The 17,016-nt window shown below is 42.4% G+C and overlaps 1 protein-coding gene across 1 annotated transcript in view; it reads left to right on the top strand.

Annotated features, from left to right (window-relative positions):
- The window catches only part of kdm5ba (lysine demethylase 5Ba), a 156,384-nt gene extending 140,471 nt beyond the window's left edge, over nucleotides 1–15,913 (top strand). Inside the window, exons 26-27 of the mRNA XM_063065669.1 lie at nucleotides 6,730–7,056; nucleotides 10,369–15,913. Coding sequence (XP_062921739.1) covers nucleotides 6,730–7,056; nucleotides 10,369–10,521 — 480 coding nt within the window. The 3' untranslated portion in view covers nucleotides 10,522–15,913. The remainder of the gene's footprint in view (nucleotides 1–6,729; nucleotides 7,057–10,368) is intronic.
- Nucleotides 15,914–17,016: the final 1,103 nt, after the last annotated feature.

The raw sequence follows: 17,016 nt of genomic DNA, 5'->3' as shown, positions 1-17,016 counted from the left end.
CATAAGTTGGCCTAGATTTACTGCCAAAGCGTGCTTACTTTGCTGTCTTACTGGAAATAGTTGGCAGATTGTGTGTAGAAGAATATCAGACAACGAAACAACGTTCCTCCAGGCCCAAGGTGCAGAACACGTTATGCCACAGCATATACCTGACTTAACACATGGCACGTATTGCTACAATTTCAGAAAGACATACAGTCACACAGAAAAAGTATATAGCCCAAGTCCCTGAGTTGTCCTGGGCCACCGATGCTGCTTGAAGCAAAAAAAAAAAAGTTGAGTAGGAACTTGGTGGAGGTGAGCAGAGATTTGGAGCTGAGCTCCAAGTGGGTTCAAATAAGGTAAATAAAAGCTGTTAGTATGAACAAAGGCTTTGAGAGGTGAGGGTTGTGGACCCCCCACAAAACTCCTGTGATATAATCAGGTTTCTAAATGAGAAGTAGATAGACACTCTAGGGAAGATTATTTGTAGGGATACAGGCAAAAGGTGAGACAATGGGTCTGAGATAATTGCTTTCCAAAGAACCATTGAGGACTCTGAGCCAAGTAACTCCTGTATAATAATACTGATTCTATACATTTTTAGTCCAACTATGAATATAAAGTTTACTGTAAATAAAAAGGTGTAATTTCAATTTGCCTGCTAAGAGTGTACATACCCAACACAAAATGCTGCTGGAATGCAGCAGGCCAGGCAGCATCTATAGGAAGAAGTACAGTCGATGTTTTGGGCCGAGACCATTCGTCAGGACTAACTGAAAGAAGGGATAGTAAGAAATTTGAGAGTGGGAGGGGGAACTCCGAAATGATAGAAGACAGGAGGGGGAGGGAAGAAGCTAAGAGCTGGAAAGTTGATTGGCAAAAGGGAAACAGAGTTGGAGAAGGGGGAGGATCATGGGACAGGAGGCCCAGGGAGAAAGAAAGGGGGAGGGGAGCCCAGAGGAAGATGGAGAGCAGGCAAGGAGTGATTGTGAGAGGGACAGAGGAAAAAAAAGGGGGAATAAAAATAAATAAGGGATGGGGTAAGAAGGGGAGGAGGGGCATTAACAGAAGTTAGAGAAATCAATGTTCATGCCATCAGGTTGGAGACTACCCAGACAGAATATAAGGTGTTCCTCCAACCTGAGTAACTTCCTAACCTAACTGACGAAGGGTCTCGGCCCAAAACGTCGACTGTACTTCCTATAGATGCTGCCTGGCCTGCTGCATTCCACCAGCATTTTGTGCGTGTTGCTTGAATTTCCAGCATCTGCAGATTTTCTTGTGTTTGCGTGCACATACCCCATACACTTTTCCCATTCTCTTCAACCCCACTCCCATCCTCACGCAAGCCTCTTATTTTGAAACTAGTTAACTTTGAATAGTGGAAAGTGAATAGTGAAAAATGGAAAGTTGCCACTAAGTAGAAGCAACACTAGACACCAACTAGTCAATTTACATATTTGTGCGTAGGATTTTAGATCACTACAAAATCAAAACAACCTAGTCTGTACCGAACCATTAATCTGCCCACTCCCAATGACCTGCACCTGGACCATTGCTCTCCATACCCGACCAATCCATGTACCCATCCAAATTTCTCTTCAATGGTGAAATTGAGCTGGCATCCGCCAGTTGCGTTGACAGCTTATTCTACACATGCACCCACCCTGTAAGTTCCCCCTCATGCTGGCCTAAAACGTTTTACCTTTTATTCTTAACGTATAATCACTAGTTGCAGTTCCATCCAACCTCAGTGGAAAATGCCTGCTTGCATTTACCCAATCAATACCCCTCATAATTGTGTATACCTCGATCAAATCTCCCTCAGTCTTCCACCATTTAACCATATAACTATATAACAATTACAGCATGGAAACAGGCCATCTTGGCCCTCCTAGTCCATGCTGATTTGGGGAATAAAGTTTTATTATTCCTTAAGGTTGTTATAGCCGGGGGTTGCAATAGGGACAAGCTCCCACTAGCTATTAAATGCGCCTAATGGCATGCGCCTCAAATACCCTCTTGACAACAAGCCCGGCTCCTGGCCTTCACATGTGGTTTGTTTGCTAAGCCCAATGGAACCATTTCTACTGACAGGAGAAGGGGTAAAGGCAGGATACTGGTGCCTTTAAAACCAGTCGCTTCGGCAGATGGGGCTTGTCAGCCGTGGTTGGCAGCTCATTTAGGAGAAGGAAAACTGATCTCAAACCTCTGCTGCCTTGCGGCTATACCCACACATACTTCGGGAGTAAACCCAGAGGGAAAAATCTGGAGCTGGAGTCCCTAAGGCAGTCCTACATTGAGTTCAATGCTGACTGGAAACTCCTGTGATGCTGCTGGTACCAAACTGTATTTGTCTCTGCTGTTCTTTGGAATGATCAGATGTGTTGACAGGGGCAGCATGCTACATGGGCAACAGCTGGCTCTCCATATTGTACTGCCTAGGCTTGCGTATCTTGACAGCTAGGATGCAATATCCATGGTCAACTCTGACAGATGGAGGCCTCAAACTAGGGAATGAAGTTCTAATCTATTCAACCTTTCCCTCTGAGGTCCTCAAGCCTCAGCACTCTTTTAACCTTATTTACATCTTTCCTGCAGGTAGGCAACCAAAACTGCACACAATGCTCCCAAGGTAGGGTGCACTTATCACAAACAAGAGAAAATCTGCAGATGCTGGAAGCTCAAACAACACACACAAAATGCTGGAGGAACTCAGCAAGCCAGGCAGCATCTATGGAAAAGAGTACAGTGACCATTTTGGGCTGAGACCCTTCACCAGTCTTATTTGAAGGGTCTCAGCCTGAACTACTACTACGTCGACTCAGGCCTAGGGGGCTGGCGTTGGGCACGATGACGGACACTCCACTTCTCCCTCTCCCTCATCAGTGTGTTCAGTTCAGCTACATTAGCCGCGCCGCTGTCTTCTAGGAGCGTGTTGACCATAGTCTTGGGAGGGCACCCAGGGTTCATCCTCCCGTATGATGACTAGGCTGGCAGGCAGCCTGAAACGTCAGTTATATTCTTTTCATTAGATACTACCTGGGCTGCTGAGTTCCTCCAACATTTTGTGTGTTGCTTACCAATGTCTCAAACAAATTCAACATCTCAACTCCTGTACTCAGTACTTTGATTTATGAAGGCCAATGTTCCAAAAGCTTTCTATACAACCCTATCTGCCTGTGACACCACTTTCAAGGAATTTCATATGCCATTTTTCAACCCATTTTCCTACCTGGTCCAGATCCTGCTGCACACTTAATCTTGGTGTCAACTACCACACACAAATCCATGCTGACTATCCTTAATCAGTCCCTGTCTATCCAAATACTTGTATATCCAGTCCCTTGGAATACATTCCAATAACTTTCCCACTGCTGGAGTTGCAGTGGGGTGGAAACCATGGTGCCAGAATAGTTCTCGGAGAGGTTGTGGAGACAGATTTTGTTAAGACCGCTGACAGTCAGGAATCAAAAGGCTGAGCATAGTGTGACTAATGTCCTGAGCTGCGTATATTTCAATGCAAAAAGTATTGTAGGGAAGGCAGATGAGTTCAGGGCAGGAATTAGGTTGTAGCCGTTGGTAAGACTTGGTTGCAGAAGGGGCCAGACTAACTGCTCAATATTCAGGGGTTCTGTCATTTTAGATGCAACAGAGCGGGAGGGGTGGCGTTATTAGTCAGGAAAAATGTTACGGTAGTATTCGGTCATGACACTGGAGAATTTGTCAAATGAGGCATTATGGGTAGAACTGAGAAACAAAGATATGACCATGTTAATGGTGCTATATTACAGACCACCCAACAGTCTGAGGGTTTTGTAGGACTCCCAGTGAGAGAGTATATGATACTTGATCTGATATATATGGGTATGATAGAGGGTAGGTGACAGAAGCTGTTGTAGGGGATACTTTGCATCCACTGACCATAATGCCATTAGTTTCAAAGTAAATATGCAAAAGGATAGGTCTGGTCCATAGATTGAGATTCTGTATTGGAGAAAGGCCAATTTTGATGGTATAAGGAAGGGTCTGGCAAGTGTGGATTGGGACAGACTGTTTTCTGGTAAAAGTGCTTGGTAGGTGGGAGGCCTTCAAAAGTGAAATTTTGAGAGTGCAAAGCTTGTCAGAATAAAAGGTAATGATAACAACTGCAGGGTAACTTGGTTTTCAAGAGATATTGAGGCCCTGGTTAAGAGAAGAAGGGCATAGCAAGTATAGGCAAGTAGGAACAAATGAGGTGCATATGGAGTACAAGAAGTGCAAGAGAACATTAAGAAAGGAATCATGATGGCTTCAAGGAGGGCATGAAGTTGCTCTAGCGGATAAGGTGAAGGATAACCCTAAGAGGTTCTACAGATATGTTAGAGCAAAAGGATTGCGGGACAAAATTAGTCCTCTGGAAGATCAGAGTGGAAAGCCATGTGTGGAGCCAAGAGGTGGAGATATTAAATACATTTTTTTTGCATCTGTATTTACTCAACAAACAGACACAGCTTCTATAGAAATGAGGCAAAGTGACATCAACTTCATGGACCCTGTACAGACTACATAGGAGGAAGTGTTTGTTGTCCTGAGGCAGATTAAGATGGATAAATCCCCAGGGCCTGACAAGGTGTTTCCTCGATCCCTGGGGGAGGCAAGTGCAGAAATTGCTGGGGCCCTAGCAGATGTATTTAAATCATCATCAGCGACAGGTGAGATATCAGAGGATTGGAGAAAAGCTAATGTTGTTCCATTGTTGAAGAAAGGCTCTAATAATAAACCAGGAAATTATAGGCTGGTGAGCCTGATATAAATAAAGTTATTGGAAAATGTTCTGATGGTCCAGGTATAGTCATAGAGAAATGCAGCACAGAAACGGGCACTTTGGCTTGTCTTGTCCATGTTGAAACCATGCCAACTGTCTACTCCCATCGACCTGCACTGGCACCATAGCCCTCCTTACTCTTACTATCCATGTACCGATCCAAACATCTCTTAAACGTTGAGATTGAACTTGAATGCACCAATTGTGTGGCCGCTCATTCCACACTCTCTCAACCCTCTGAGTGAAGAAGTTTTCCCTTTTATTTGTAAAGAAAGCTTTTGGCACGTTGGCCTTCATGAATCAAAAGTATTGAGTGTAGGGATAGAGATGGGCTGTATTTCTCTATGACTCTAGTGATGTCTTGCTCTCTGGCTGATAATTTCCTGGCTTATTCTTTGAGCCTTTAAGCAATGGAACAACATTAACTATCATCCAATCATCCGTGGCAAACCTTTTGTTTAAAGTACCTCTGCTAGGGCCTGCAGGGCCCCTGCAATTTCTTCCTGCCTATACCTGCTATGCACCTCCTAATTTTTTCTTAGCCAGGTCCTTAACATCTCAAATCAAGGTTGCCTAAACCTGTTATCCTTTTATTCTGACAGGAACATACAAACTCAATTTCACTTTTGAAAGCTTCCCATTTACCAAGTATTCCTTTGCCAGTAAACAGCCTGCCCCAATCCTCACTTGTCAGATCCTTTCTGATGCCATCAAATTTGGCTTTTCTCCAATTTAGAATCTTAACCTGTGGACAAGACCCATCCTTTTCTAAAATTGCCTTGAAACTAATGGCATTATGATCACAGGTGCAAAGTGTTCCCCACTACAAACTTCTGGCACCTACCCTTTTTATTCTGGCAGGTTCCCCTTCCTTCTCAATACTAATGAAGGATCTCAGCCAGAAACGTTGAATGTTTATTCATTTCCTTCAATGCTGCCTTACCCGACTTCCCGCAGCATTTTGCGTGTGTTGCTTTGGACTTCCTGCATCTGTAGACTTTCTCATGTTTATGATTGGCTAGTACCTACCCTGCCTCATTCTCTAGTAGGAGATTTAGTATTGCACTCTCTGTAGTTGGGTCTTCTGTCTTCAAATTAAGGAAACTTCCTTGAACACATTTGACAAACTCTTCCCCATCTAGACATTTTGTAGTATGGGAGTCCCAGCTGATATGTGGAAAGGTAAAATTCCCAACCTTATGTTTCTTGCAACAGTCTACAATCTTTCAATTTGCTCCTCTTAAGTCCTGTGGACTGTTGGATAGTCTATGATGTAATCCTATTAATGAGGTCATATCTTCCTTAATCTTCAGGTCTATACTAGACAAGCTCCCTGGTTTGTCTTGACTGAGTACTGTCATGACTTTTTCCCTGACTAATAATGGTACCCCTCCCTTCTGGTTCATCCCTGGCTTCTGGTTTGAGAAAAATAGTTTCAGACGCACATACTCATCCATGCAAGTCTTGATGAAGTTGGTGACAGTTGTCACCATTCATTCAAGTCCAAAGATGAATCCCTGAATATGGTTCAGTCCACCGGTTCAAAGCTGTTCTGTAAACTCTAATGCCTCTCATGACCTTACTTTCATGGTCCTCACTATTGGTGCATAGGTGCTCAGTTTCTGTGCAAATGCCAGAAGTGGAATTGCAGCCAAGTGATCAGTCTGGCTAAAGTGTGGGAACAGGATGTGTTTTTGATGGAGATATAATGGTGATCAACAGTGCTAACATGGTTGGTGTTGGCCTTTTCTGGGAGATAAAATTTGTTATATAAATTTAAATAGCCATAAAATGGCATCTTTGAAACCTAAACATTAAACAGTGGTCTTCATTAATGTAATGAGCATTGGGGAACTGGTAGTCCCAAGAGCAAAAGGGTTTAGAGAAGTATATAGCTCCTGTGCCTAGATGAGCAAAGTAAGTTCTGTCTTCTATTTCAGGGTGAAAGTTGCTGTTTTAACCCAGTGAAAACAGAAGAAAATTGTGAGAGAAAGAAGAGACGGATTGAAAAGGATAATGCAGTTGGTGAAAAGAGAGAAAAATTGAAAAAATTCAGTAACCCAAAACAGCGAGGTCTGAAATTAACCCAGAAAAGGTCAAAAAATGTGAGCGTTGGACGGATGGATGCAGAGCATTGTTTTGAATTTCTCCATTCGAGTGAAGAACCATTAGTGATGATGGAATCTGCATATTCTGAACCAGAGGACTCTGAAGATGAGGATGCAATCTGCCCTGCAGAAAGTTGCCAGCAGCCAGAGGGGGAAGAGGTCTGTATTCAATTACTTCAGCTTTTGTTAGCAGTAGGCAAATAAAGTAGCATATCAGATTGATGAAGTCCTGACGAAGGGTCTCGGCCTGAAACGTCGACTGCACCTCTTCCTATAGATGCTGCTTGGCCTGCTGCGTTCACCAGCAACTTTGATGTATGTTATCAGATTGATTGCTATTTTTTCAGGAAAGTGTAGTCAAGTTTCAGCCACATCTCATCATTTCTCTTTGCATTTATGAAGGAATATTTTATCTGCTTCACAACTGATCTTAAGATGAGTGGAAGGAATCACACTGACCAGATGTCACTAACCATCAGATACTACCATGAGATACTTCGACTCTGACATACATGTTGAGATGTATTTGTCACATGTACATCGAAACATAGTTAAATACATCATTTGCATCAAATCAACTAGGATTATGCTGGGGGCAGTGCATAAGTATCACCAACACAGAAACATTCATAACCCTAACCCTAACTTATGTATCTTTGAGATGTAGAAGGAAACTGGAGCACCTGGAGGAAACCCACATGGTCACAGCGAGAATGTTCAAATTGGCAATGTTGTCAAAGTCTTGGGGATTTCAATATGCAGATAGATTGGGGAAAATCAGGTTGGTGCTGGATCCCAAGTGAGAATTTGTGGAATGCCTAAGAGGTGGCCTGTGCTTGAGCCCACTAAGGGAAAAACTATTCTCGACTGGGTGTTACGAACTGGATTTGATTAGGGAACTTAATGTAAAGAAACTTAGGAGGGGGTGATCATAATATGACAGAGTTCACCCTGCAATTTGAGAGGGATAAGCTAAAGTCAGATTTATTAGTATTGCAGTGGAATAAAGAGCTGGCCAAAGGGGACACTAGCAGGGATGATGGCAGAACAGCAAAGGCTGGAGTTTCTAGGGGCAATTCGGAAGGCGCAGGGTAGATAAAAGTTTGTAAACCCTTTGTAATTGCCAGGTTTTCTGCATTAATTACTCATTAAATGTAGTCTGATCTTCATCTTAGTCCTTTAATCATTCACGGTCCAGGGTGGAAATAGTATATGAACTCTTGTAGTTGATAACTGGTAGAATCTGCTTTAACAGCAATAATCTCCACCAAACGTTTCCTGTAGTTACTAATCAGATGATATTGGGACCACCTTTTACATTATGTCAATGATTTGGATAACTGAATTGATGGCTTTGTGACCATTTGCAGAGGATGTGAAGGTAGGTGGAGGAGCAGGTAGTATAGAAGAAGTCGGGAGCTTTGCAGAAGGACATGGACAGATTAGGAGAATGGGCAAAGAAGTGGCAGATGGAATACAGTGTATGGTCATGCACTTTGGTAGAAAGAACAGAAATATAATTATTTTCTAAACAGACTGAAAATTCAAATATCTGGTGCAAAGGGAATTGGGAGTCCTTGTGCAGGAATTCCTAAAGTTTAACTTGCTGGTTGTGTTGGTGGTGAGGAAGGCGAGTGCAATGTTAGCATTTATTTCGAGAGGACTAGAGTATAAATGCAAGGATACACTGGTGAACAGTTTTGGTCCCCTTATCTAAGGAGGGATGTGAGAAGGTTCAGAGGAGCTTCACAAGAATGATTCTCGGAATGAAAGGGAGCATTTGATGGCTTTGGACTGTACTTGCTGGAGTTTGAAAGAATGGTTGGTGATTCTTGATTTGTCAGGGCATGCAAGGTTATGGGGAGAAAGCAGGGTAATGGAGTTGAGAAGGAAAATAGATCCATGATAAACTGGCAAGCAGATTCAATGGCCTGATTTTGCTCCTATCTGTTATGGTTAAACTCTTTACAGACAATGGCATGCATGGAACCTGAATCTTGGAGCTGGTGCTGGAAAGTGTTGCGCTGCTACATAATGGTTGCCAATGCTGTTTTTTCTGACAGCACAGGTTCCTTTGTACAGATGTCTTTCACTGTAATGCCATAATGGTAATGAAGGATTAAATGACAGCTGCATTAAAATGAAAAGACCTCTATTTCTCCAAATTGGGCATGAAGTATCTTTTTATCAATTAAATGCACTTTAAGTCACTGCTAGAGATCTGGATGCAGGCTTCTAAGTGTTCTGTGAACTTGTGGTTCATCCTGGCACTGATGCAGAATTTTTACAATTGTCACTATTGCTTTCTAATCTCTCAAAGCTCTTGTTTCTGTAATCTGCAGCACTCTAACTCTGAAAGTTTCCTTTAGTTATTTACAGGACTTACTTTTATGCGATCTTTGATTTGATTGCTCCACTATTCTGCTTTCTGCTACCAAATATTCCCTCCTAAAACCTGAATGCCTCTACCGTTTTTCTTAAAAACCTGCTTTGGTGAAGACATTAGTCATCTTGTCTTGATCTACTTCAGGCTTCTTAATAAACTTCACGAAGCATTTGGAATGTTTTTGTACATTAAATGGTTGTGTAGCACCTCTCTTAATATTGAAATGAAAACTAGTTGGGGTCAACCATAGATGTTGCATTCTGGCTGTCCATGTTAGCCACTCATGGAGATCAAGCTGTTCTCCATGCTGCAGGCTCCCCCTCTTCATGTAGATGATGAATTCAAAGCAGCTGCAGGGATTGATGTAGCTTGGTACCAGTGGCATCAGGAGTTGCCTATCAGTACTAAACTCAGCGTAGGACTCTCTTAAGGGACTCCTGCTCCTGATTTTTTCTGAGTTTACTCCCAAAGCCTTCCCTGTGAGTGGGTACAGCACAAGGCAGTGGAGGTTTGAGATCAGTTTCCTTCTAGATGAGCTGTCAGTAGAAACCGTTCTGCTGGGTTTACTAGCAAAGCCACATGTGAAAGGCAGGAGCTAGACTTGGTTGTCAAAGGATATTTTAGATGCATGCCTTTGGAAGCATTTAATAGGTAGTGGGAGTTTATTCCCACTATCTCTCCCAGCTACAACAGCCTTAAGTAATCTCACTGATGCTTAATTTCATTTTTGCCTGCCTCTAGTGGGATTAAGATGTGGATAAATTCAAAATATGGACAAATTCAAAATCTATCTGTGACCAATTTCTCAGCCAGTGTTTTGCTGAAAATGTAAATGGCACATTTCACTGATGTTCCATGTGTGATGAATAAATGAATCTGCCTAAGCTCTATAAAGAAATATGAAAAGTCAGCTTTTGAATCTGGATGACAGACACGAATTCACAAATTAGCTAAGATATCATGGCAGTACCTCAATAAAACATGCCTTTTGTCTTCACCAAATTCAACATTGCCAATAAAATCTCAGTATGGAAATACAGTTCTGATGATGAAGTAGTGATGAGCATTTCTCCCTTTTTGTGTAGGTTGACTGGGTCCAGTGTGATGGCAGCTGCAACCAGTGGTTCCACCAGATCTGTGTTGGTGTGTCCTCAGAAACGGCTGAAAAGGAGGACTATATCTGCATCAACTGTACTATAAAAGACCAGGTCAACAGGAATCAGATCGGCCAAGGCTAGCCTTTGGCAGAATGGTGGCAATTCCAAAAGTCCACCAGAAGCAGCAGATTTGATAGCTCTACAACACACATGGTGCTATAATCTCTACTCATGGGATCATCTGTGAGGACTCTCAAACTTTTCCACCTTTGTATCTTCTCATTCTTGTATGAACTTTTTGTCTGTTGTTGTGAAAATGTATGATGCTGACTACACCCCAGGGGTTTCTACCCATTGCAAAAACAATTGGTTCTTTTTGTATAATACCCTTAATTCAGTTTGCAATTTCGCTCTGTCTCATCTCGGTCTCATTGGGTCTTAACTCACAGTCACCAAATACAAATATTTTTTACATAGGGCCCTCTGTTTAGTTCAGGCATCTTTATCTTAAAGAGATTCTGATTTGTTTTGAAGGTTAGTTTTATTTATCTCAGCAATAACAATTTTTGTGAGTTAAAGGACCTGGTATGGTTAAGAGAGTGTTGGTTATTGTACAGAATGGAGGTGTTTAGGTTCCTAGTGGCACGGGATATTAGAGATAGACAACAGAGAGGTCTGTAAACTTACTGCCTACGCTGTACTTTGGCTTTTTTTGGTAGCTTGTATCTAATGTTAAAGTCTCCTTTGTGAAATAAACCTTTGGTTACAAATAAGTATTTCGGACTGTAATTCGTTAGGCGCCACTTGAAAAATATTGTAAACCAGGGACTCTCCTGTGCTTTTTTTTTGCACCAAGCCAATCTTGACTAGGAGGTAAGTGGCTGATTCATTGACTTATTGGGATCTCAGTGAAGCCCTCACTGTATGGTGAGATGTGGAGTTGTGGGCCTATTGGCAGAGATCTGAGAATCGGTCAGCTGCTGGTCCACTTTCCACAAAAAGTGAGGGTAAAGTTGGAATGCTGGGGATAAAAGATAATGTTGCCCATTGTCCTGTTCTGATACAATGTGTGATTACTAATTTATGACCTATCTCTCACTCCTTGTCCTTAATTTTAACAATTAATTGGCAATAATCTAACAATTTTAGTTTAAAGAATAACAAGTTACTTCACAGCAATTAGGATTTTGTAACAGAAAATTGTTTCTTAGCCTTCTGATTAATTCTGTATTCACCAAATATATTTTAATTAATGTGCTATGTGCAATCTTTGTGCCTTCAGAGATTTTAGCTTTTCATATTTGTAATTAGACCATAGGACCATAAGATATAGGAGCAGAATTAGGTCAGTTGACGCATCAAGACTGCTCTGCTATTTCATCATGGCTGATTCGATTTTCCTCTGCCCCAATTTCCTCCCTTCTCCCCATATCCCTCCATGCTCTGACCAATCAAGAATCTATCAACCTTTACCTTAAATATACATAAAGACTGGCCCTCCACAGCTGCCTGTAGCAAAGAATTCCACAGATTTACCACTCTGGCAAAAGAAATTCCTCCTCATCTCCATTCTAAAAGGGCATCCCTCTATTCTGAGGCTATGTCCTCCAGTCTGAGGCTCTCACACCATAGGAAACATCCTCTCCATGTCCACTCTGTCAAGGCCTTTCACCATTTGATAGGTTCCAATGAGGTCACCACTCATTCTTCTGAATTCTAGTGAATACAGGCCCAGAGCCATCAAACCCTCTTCATATGACAAGCCATTCAATCCTGCAATCGTTTTTGTGAACCTCCTTTGAACCCTCTCCAGTTTCAGCTCATCCTTTCCAAGGTAATGGGCCCGAAACTGCTCACAGTACTCCAAATAAGGCCTCAGCAGTGCTTTAAGAAGACTTATTACATCCTTGCTTTTCTATTCTAGTCCTCTTGAAATGAAGAGATTGGTCCCAACACAGATCCCTGTGAAACACCACTAGCGGCCAACCAGAAAAGGCTCCCTTTGTTCCCAAAACTGCTCACAATACTCCAAGTGAGGCCTCATCAGTGCTTTATAAAGTTACATTATATCATTGCTTTTATATTCTAGTCCTCTTGAAATGAATGCTAACATTGCAATTGCCTTCCTCACCACAGACTCAACCTGCAAATTAACCTTTAGGGAATCCTGCACAAGGACTCCCAAGTCCCATTGTGCCTCAGTCTTTTATATTTTCTCTCCATTTAGAAAATAGTCAACCCTTCATTTCTTCTACCAAAGTGCAGGACCATACACTTCTCAACACTGTATTCCATCTGCCACTTCTTTGCCCATTCTCCTAATCTGACTGTACTTCTGTAGCCCCTCTACTTCAAAACTACCTGACCCTCCATCTATCTTCATATCATTTGCAAAAAAGCCATCAATTCCATCATTCATATCATTGACATATAATGTAAAAAGAATTGGTCCCAACATAAACCCCTGTGGAACACTTCTAGTCACCAGCAACCAACCAGAAAAGGCTCTTTTTATTCCTACTCTTTGCCTCCTGCCAGTCAGCCACTGCTTTATCCATGCTAGAATCATTCCTGTAATACCATGGGCTCATAGCTTGTTAAGCAGCCTCGTGTGGCATCTTGTCAAAGGCCTTCTGAAAATCCAAGTACCCAGCATCAACCGATTCTCCTTTGTCTATCCTGCTTGTTATTTCTTGAAAGAATTCCAATAGGTTTGTCAGGCAAGATTCTCCCTTGAGGAAACCATGCTGACTATGGCCCATTTTATCATGTGCCTCCAATCACCCTGAGACCTCATCCTTAATAATCGACTCCAACATCTTCCCAACCACTGAAATCAGACTTAACTAGCCTACAGTTTCCTTTCTTCTGCCTCTCTCCCTTGAAGACTGGAGCGACATTTGCAATTTTCAGTCTGGAAGCATTCCAGAATCTACTTTTTTTTTGGCGTGTGCATGTGCGCGTCTACGTGCGTCTGTCCGTCATGATGTCTTTTTCATGGCTTTTACAAGGCGCGGAGCGGGAGAGAGACTGTGTGGCACGCCACTCCTTATACAGACATTTTCGCAGTATTTTCCCTTTATTTTACGAGGTCGAGTTGCGATCTCGACACTCAACCTGGCACGGATGGAAAGCGTACTCGGGAGCGGACCCGACTGGTTTCAAACCCAGAACCTCGGCTCCCGGGTCCGGCGCTGATGTCGTTGCGCCAGTAGCTGGCCCCCAGAATCTACTTATGCTTGAAAGATCATTACCAATGCCTCCATAATCTCTTCAGCTACCTTTTTCAGAACCCTGGCATGTATGTCATCTGGTCCAGGTACCTTCAGACCTGTTTCCCTGGAACCTTCTGTTTAGTAATGGTAACTTCACAAACTTCATGCCCCCTGACACCTGCAACTTCCATCATACTGCTTGTGCCTTTCACAGTAAAGACTGGTGCAAAATATTTATTCAGTTCATCTGACATATTTTGACCTCATTATTGCCTCTCCAGCATCGTTTTCCAGTGGTCCGATATCCATTCTCGCCTCTCTTTTACACTTTGTGTATCTATAAGAAGCTTTTAGTATCCTCTTTAATATTTCTGGTAGCTTTAGTTTCATATTCCATCTTTACACTCTTGATGACTTTTTAGTTGCCTTTTGTTAGTTTTTAGAAGTTTACCAATCCTCTATTTTTTGTTCTATTATCTGCCCTCTCTTTGGCTTTTATGTTAGATTTGACTTCTCTTTCTCTTCGTAGCCACGGTTGTCATCTTTCTTTTTAAATACATATTCCTCTTTGGGATGTGCCTATCCTGTGCCTTCAGAATTGTTTCCAGAAAAAAAATCATCCATTACTGCTCTGCCGTCATCCCCGCCTGTGTTCTTTTCCAATGAGTTCTGGCTAGCTCCTCTCTCATGCCTCCATAATTCCTTTACTCCACTGTAATACTAATACATCTTACTTTAGCTCAAATTTCAGGGTGAATTCGATCATATTATGTTCACTTTCCCCAAAGGGTTCTTTTACCTTAACACTCTAATCAATTCTGGTTCATTATATAACCCCCAATCTAGAATAGCTGAGCCCTAGTGGGCTCAACCACGAGCAGCTCTAAAAAGGCATCTCGTAGACAATCTATAAGTTCCCCCTCCTGAAATTGTACACTCATCTGATTTTTCCCAATCTACCTGCATATTGAAGTCCTACATGATTATTATAACATTGCCCTTTTGGCATGCATTTTCTATCTCCCGTTGTAATTTGTAAGCCACATTCTTACTACTGCTTGGCAGGGTCTGTATACAACTTGCATTAGAGTCTTTTTACCCTTACAGTTCCTTAGCCCTATCCACAATGATTCAACACCTTCCTACCCTATGTCACCTCTTTCTAATTTCATTTTTTACCAACAGAGCAAAGCCACTCTCTCAGCGTGCCTGACTTCCTTTCAATACAGTGTGTATCCTTGGACATTAACTCCCAGCTATAATCTTCTTTCAGCCATGATTCATTGATGACCACAATATCATACCTGCCAATCTGCAACTGTGCTGCAAGTTTATTTACCTTATTCCATATTCTGCCTGCATTCAAATGTAATACCTTTAGTCCTGTATTCACCTTTTTTGATTTTGTCCACCTTTTATGTTGCAACTCATTCTGTTGACTACATTTGCATTATCGATAACCTCTCCTCACTACACTGCCTCTGTTTCTAAACCAGTTATCTCATCATCAGTACTATTATCTGCTTTTTCTATGATAGTTCTTGAATTGAAACGTATTGAGCTCATAAAAGTATTTGCACCATGCTCAACTTTTTGATTCCTAACATCTGCCTCCATAACCTCTCCACTAACTGTTCTGACTACGGTTCCCATCCCCCTGCAATGCTGGTTTATTCCCTACTGTGCAGTGTTAACAACCCTTCCCATTATGATATTAGCCCCCCCCCTCCAGTTCAAGTGCAAACCATCTGTTCTGTACACATCCTACCTTTCCTGGAAGAGGGCCTAATAATCCAAAAATCGTATGCCCTTCCTCCTGCTTAGCCACGTCTTAAAATTGCATAATCTTCCTAGTTCTAGCCTCACTGGCACATGGCATGGGTAGCAATCCTGAGATCACGATCCTGGAAGTCCTGCCTTTTAACTTAGCACCTAACTCCTTGAACTCCCTATGTAGAACCTCGTCACTCATCCTACCCATGTTATTAATACCTACATAGACCACAACTTTTGGATGTTCACCTGGTGAGGTTGTATAAGGCATTGGTGAGGCCGAATCTGGAGTATTGAGTTCAGTTTTGGTCACCAAATTACAGGAAGGATATAAATAAGGTTGAAAGAGTGCAGAGAAGGTTTACAAGGATGTTGCCGGGACTTGAGAAACTCAGTTACAGAGAAAGGTTGAATAGGTTAGGACTTTATTCCCTGGAGCGTAGAAGAATGAGGGGAGATTTGATAGAGGTATATAAAAATTATGATGGGTATAGATAGAGTGAATGCAAGCAGGCTTTTTCCACTGAGGCAAGGGCAGAAAAAAAACCAGAGGACATGGGTTAAGGGTGAGGGGGGAAAAGTTTAAAGGGAACATTGGGGGGGCTTCTTCACACAGAGAGTGGTGGGAGTATGGAATGAGCTGCCAGATGAGGTGTTAAATGCGGGTTCTTTTTTAACATTTAAGAATAAATTGGACAGATACATGGATGGGAGGTGTATGGAGGGATATGGTCCGTGTGCAGGTCAGTGGGATTAGGCAGAAAATGGTTCGGCACAGCCAAGAAGGGCCAAAGGGCCTGTTTCTGTGCTGTAGTTTCTATGGTCACTTAAGAATGCCTAGGACTCGATCTGAGATGTCCTGGACCCTGGCACCTGGGAGGCATCATGCCATCTGGGAATCTCATTCTTGCCCTCAGAACCTCCTGTTTGTTCCCCTAACTAATGAATCCCTTATCACAACTTCATAAATAATTGCTTTATTACTGTTGCATGTATCAATCATTTATTTATTGACATATAGTGTGGAGTAGGCAGTGTGGAACTGTGCTGCCCAGCAATTTTCCCCCAATTTAATCCTAGTCTAATCCACAGGACAATTTACAATGACCAATTAACCTACCAACCCATTGGTCCTTGGTTGGTCTGAGGAAACAAGGGGACCCAGAGGAAACCCACACGGTCACAGGCAGAATGTACAAATTCCTTACAGGCAATGGTGGGAATTGAACGTGGGTTGCTGGTAATGGGAATGTGTTAATCACAATGCTACCATGCCACCCAAAATAGTGAGAAGCTTGCCTTGCACATTGCTCAGATGATCAGATTATTGCTGAGTGCATTTAGGTTAGTTAAGCCCATCACACCTACTGGGATATAGCCTGCTGAGAGTAGCTCGCCAGAGTTCTGTGTCCTGGAGGCCAGTATTTCGTGCTCCCCTGGTGGAGCCCATCTTCAAAGATCCTTCCTCTCCTAGGGATGAGGTCTTTGGAGCTTCTGTTGGCATTTCTGTAGCACTGGGTTTTCATGGGATGGGGTTGATCGTCCAATGCCCAGCATTTTGTGTGTTCCGGATTTCCAGCATCTGCAGGTTTTGTCTCCATACCCAATCCTTCTCTTGCATCTGGGCTTGGAACTGTCCATTGCAGAG

Source organism: Mobula hypostoma, chromosome 13 (genome assembly GCF_963921235.1).
Source record: "Mobula hypostoma chromosome 13, sMobHyp1.1, whole genome shotgun sequence".
Classification (NCBI taxonomy): domain Eukaryota; kingdom Metazoa; phylum Chordata; class Chondrichthyes; order Myliobatiformes; family Myliobatidae; genus Mobula; species Mobula hypostoma.
Note: the sequence above shows the minus strand (reverse complement) of the source record. Positions and strands in the feature narration are given on the sequence as shown.